Source organism: Notothenia coriiceps, unplaced genomic scaffold, assembly GCF_000735185.1.
Source record: "Notothenia coriiceps isolate Sejong01 unplaced genomic scaffold, NC01 NC01_scaffold00004408, whole genome shotgun sequence".
Lineage (NCBI taxonomy): Eukaryota > Metazoa > Chordata > Actinopteri > Perciformes > Nototheniidae > Notothenia > Notothenia coriiceps.
In genome coordinates, this window is record NW_011337109.1 from 1 (window position 1) to 3,898 (window position 3,898).

At 42.7% G+C, this 3,898-nt stretch overlaps 1 protein-coding gene across 1 annotated transcript; it reads left to right on the forward strand.

Moving 5' to 3' along the window:
- Positions 1-1,083: 1,083 nt before the first annotated feature.
- On the forward strand, positions 1,084-3,002 carry LOC104942260 (ran GTPase-activating protein 1-like; the record flags this gene model as incomplete). The annotated part of the gene is made up of 5 exons (XM_010767466.1): positions 1,084-1,164; positions 1,267-1,446; positions 1,805-1,939; positions 2,057-2,215; positions 2,874-3,002. Coding segments are annotated over 5 exons (684 nt in total), but the record flags the coding sequence as incomplete, so codon positions are not given.
- Between the last annotated feature and the right edge of the window lie 896 nt (positions 3,003-3,898).

The window sequence follows — 3,898 nt, forward strand, 5'->3', positions numbered from 1 at the left end:
GAAAAAGTATGTGAACCCTTTGGATTACCTGGATTTCTGCATAAGTTGGTCATAAAATGTGTTCTGATCTGCACGTTTGAAGTGTTGCAAAAGAGCACCTGGATTTTCCACAGCACTACTGGCAACATATTCTGTGGACAGATGAAACCAAAGTTGAGTTGTTTGGAAGGAACACACAACGCTATGTGTGGAGAAAAAAAGGCACAGCACACCAACATCAAAACCTCATCCCAACTGTGAAGTATGGTGGAGGGAGCATCAAGGTTTGGGGCTGCTTTGCTGCCTCAGGGCCTGGACAGATTGCCATCATCGACGGGAAAAATGAATTCTCAAGTTGATCAAGACATTTTGCTGGAGAACTTAAGGCCATCTGTCCACCAATTGAAGCTCAACAGAAGATGGGTGATGCAACAGGACAACGACCCAAAGCACAGAAGTAAATCAACAACAGAATGGCTTCAACAGAAGTAAATACGCCTTCTGGAGTGGCCCAGTCAGAGTCCTGACCTCAACCCAATTGAGATGCTGTGGCATGACCTCAAGAGAGCGATTCACACCAGACATCCCAAGAATATTGCTGAACTGAAACAGTTTTGTAAAGAGGAATGGTCCAAAACTCCTCCTGACCGTTGTGCAGGTCTGATATGCAACTATAGGAAACGTTTGGTTGAGGTTATTGCTGCCAAAGGAGGGTCAACCAGTTATTCACTCCAAGGGTTCACATACTTTTCCCACCCTGCACTGTGAATGTTTACATGGTGTGTTCAATAAAAACATATAATTGTTTGTGTGGTTTTAGCTTAAGCAGACTGTGTTTGTCTATTGTTGTGACTTAGATGAAGATCAGAACATATTTTATGACCAATTTATGCAGAAATCCAGGAAGTTCCAAAGGGTTCACATACTTTTTCTTGCAACTGTAGGTCTGCCTCTGCTGTCCCACAATACTTCAACATTTTGTATTTTGACACATTTTTAAACTTGAACCAATGTTGTGCTTTCTGCTATTTGAATTTGAACTAGTCCTTATCGCGATTTGGATAACATTTTGAATAATTGTGCAGCCCTACTCACATTGTTTATATTTTACTGTCTCTCTTTCAGCGCTGCTATTGGAGTGACATGTTCACAGGTCGCCTGCGCTCTGAGATCCCACCGGCCCTGGTGATAGTCTTCTCCTTTGATATCATTAACCTTTTTAAAGCAGGTTTTCTTACCCTATTTATCCTTCCATTTGTCTTATCTCTTTCTCCCCTCGTGATGTAGAATTCTCTGGGTGACGCTCTGATGCTGGCGAACGCCCGGCTGACAGTTTTAGACCTCAGTGACAACGCCTTCGGTCCCGACGGGGTGAAGGGCATCGAGAGGCTGCTGAAGAGCACCGCCTGCTACACCCTGCAGGAGCTGCGGCTCAACAACTGTGGCATGGGCATCGGAGGGGGAAAGGTACGTCAACAGTAACCTACACCAGTTTGTTTCTGCTTATACAGTTTGCCATCTCAGGAGTATATATGTGTTCGACTGTCATATAAAACCAAATACAAATAGATGTGGTTGTAGTGGAGCATTTGCCAAAGTAACATTTAGATATAACTCCACTAGTGAACAGTTTTGTGTCAGGGTATATACCTTTCTTTCCTGTGTAATTGTATATCATTCAGTCTGTTTTGCCTCTTGCATTACTGCTGGGTATTTGAATAAGGATTGGGTATCATGACAGAGAGGGAGATGGTTTCTGATGTATTTATAGCAGCCTTAAGGAAAAGAAAAGCAGAAATGTTCACACCTGTTTTCATGGACTCAGATCTTGGCTGCCGCGTTGATCCAGTGCTATAAGACCTCCAGTGCAGAGGGCACCCCCCTCGGCCTGAAGGCCTTCGTGGCAGGGAGGAACCGTCTGGAGAACGAAGGGGCCACCGCTCTCGCTCAAGCCTTCAAGGTACAGAACTTACTTCTAATCCACCATACTTGTTGCGAGGTGCTGTTATTGTAGACATACTGCTAAAGATCTCAGAGAAGGTGGAGTAATCTTAGCATTTACCTTCTGTGTTCCAAGCTGATGGGCAGCCTGGAGGAGATCAACGTGCCGCAGAACGGTATCAATCACCCGGGCGTCACGGCGATGGCTGAAGCCGTGCAGAACAACCCCAACCTGCGCATCCTCAACCTCAACGACAACACCTTCACTGAGAAGGGGGCCATCGCCATGGCACAGGTACTGACCTCACACTGGTATCATTACTGAAGGTAGCTGAGGGACAGTTTCTGACCTGGTTGAAAATGATTGTTGAAAAATGTATTTAGTTCAACTGATGCTTACCTCGCTTCTTATCGTCAACCCTTAATCAATACGCCATCAAATGTATCATTTCTGAGAAAGGGAAGTCCCCTCGAATGTCTTAAGCCAATAAGTCGTTATTTAATGCTTTTATTCCCTTCATTCCAACTCATGAGCCCATCGCTGGTAAACACAAGATTTAAAGTGCTGCTTTTGCATGATCTGTTTTTGAGGAACTCACTTTTATTGATAAGATCCTTAAGTGTCTTCAAGAATAACCTACAGTTCTAAATCATAGATTGTAAAAACACGTTTAAAGGTCGTAAGTAGTTTAATTGCCGTTTCAACAGTAAAATACGTTTTTAAAAACATTGTTTATGTCAAATAATGATCAGTACAGCTTTAAAGGTGATAAACAAGGAATTACATTTCTTAAATATTTTATTATATTTTTGAAAATGATTCAGCAAATATTCTGCTTTTGTTTCAGTTCTTCTGCTAATAATAATAATAATAATAATAATAATAATAATAATAATAATAATATTTGTTCTGGGTTTGAAGCTGTAGTGAATAACCTCCGTGTCCTTCACAGGCTCTGAAACATCTCCGCAGCATCCAGGTGATAAACTTTGGAGACTGTCTGGTGCGGCCGGCAGGAGCCATCGCCATCGCAGAAACTGTATCAGAGGGACTACCAATACTAAAGGTAAATGAATGCTAGGGCTGCACGATATTGGAAAAACCTGACATTGCGATATTTTTCCCCCCTGCGATATATATTGCATTTTTTCCGCAAACCATCCTTTCTTGAACTTTAATGCTATACGATTGGTATTTTTCTAACTATATTTAACCGGATGAAGGATTTTAGTCACGGACGTCTGGATCTTGAGTTATCAGCAACAAGCTGAGCTAGCTCGGTTAGCAGCGCCGAACTGGAGAAACACATGAAACGACTTTATTCAGTGTTGTTACCTTTAATCACCGGGTCCGGTTGCTTTGGAGATTTGATTGTGATTGGTGGTTTGCTGTCACTCACTCAAGTACCCCTGACATGAGAGCCGCGCAAGTTTTCCTTTTGTAGCAAGCAGCAAAATAATTCTAACATGACGTGTTTGAGTTAATTTGCCTACTTAATATCACACGTCCTAAAAAAAATAAAGATTAATAATAATATAACATTTGCACGTCCTGCGATGTGAATATCGCGCATACGTATATCGTGATTATCGTCACGACACGATATATCGTCCAGCCCTAATGAATACTACACTGATCTAATCTGAGGAGATTTGTGTTGTAATGTAATTTACTCAATCTAAATGCCAATAGACACATACTACTGAGGATGTAAGGGACCACCTGAATATAGAGTGTGGACTGCTACTTGGAGAGGTCCCAGTTCACTTCCTGCCCTGCCGTGGTGCTCTTGAGCAAGGCACCGGACACCCCCTTCCCCCCCACTCCCATTGCTCTCCGGGTGCTGTACAATAGCTGCCCACTGCTCCTAGTACTAGCCTCCTGATGCTAGGATGGGTTAAAAGCAGAGAACACATTTCACTGTGTGCTCTGCATGTGAGACAATTAAAGAGGGGTTCATCCCTCCCAATATTATCT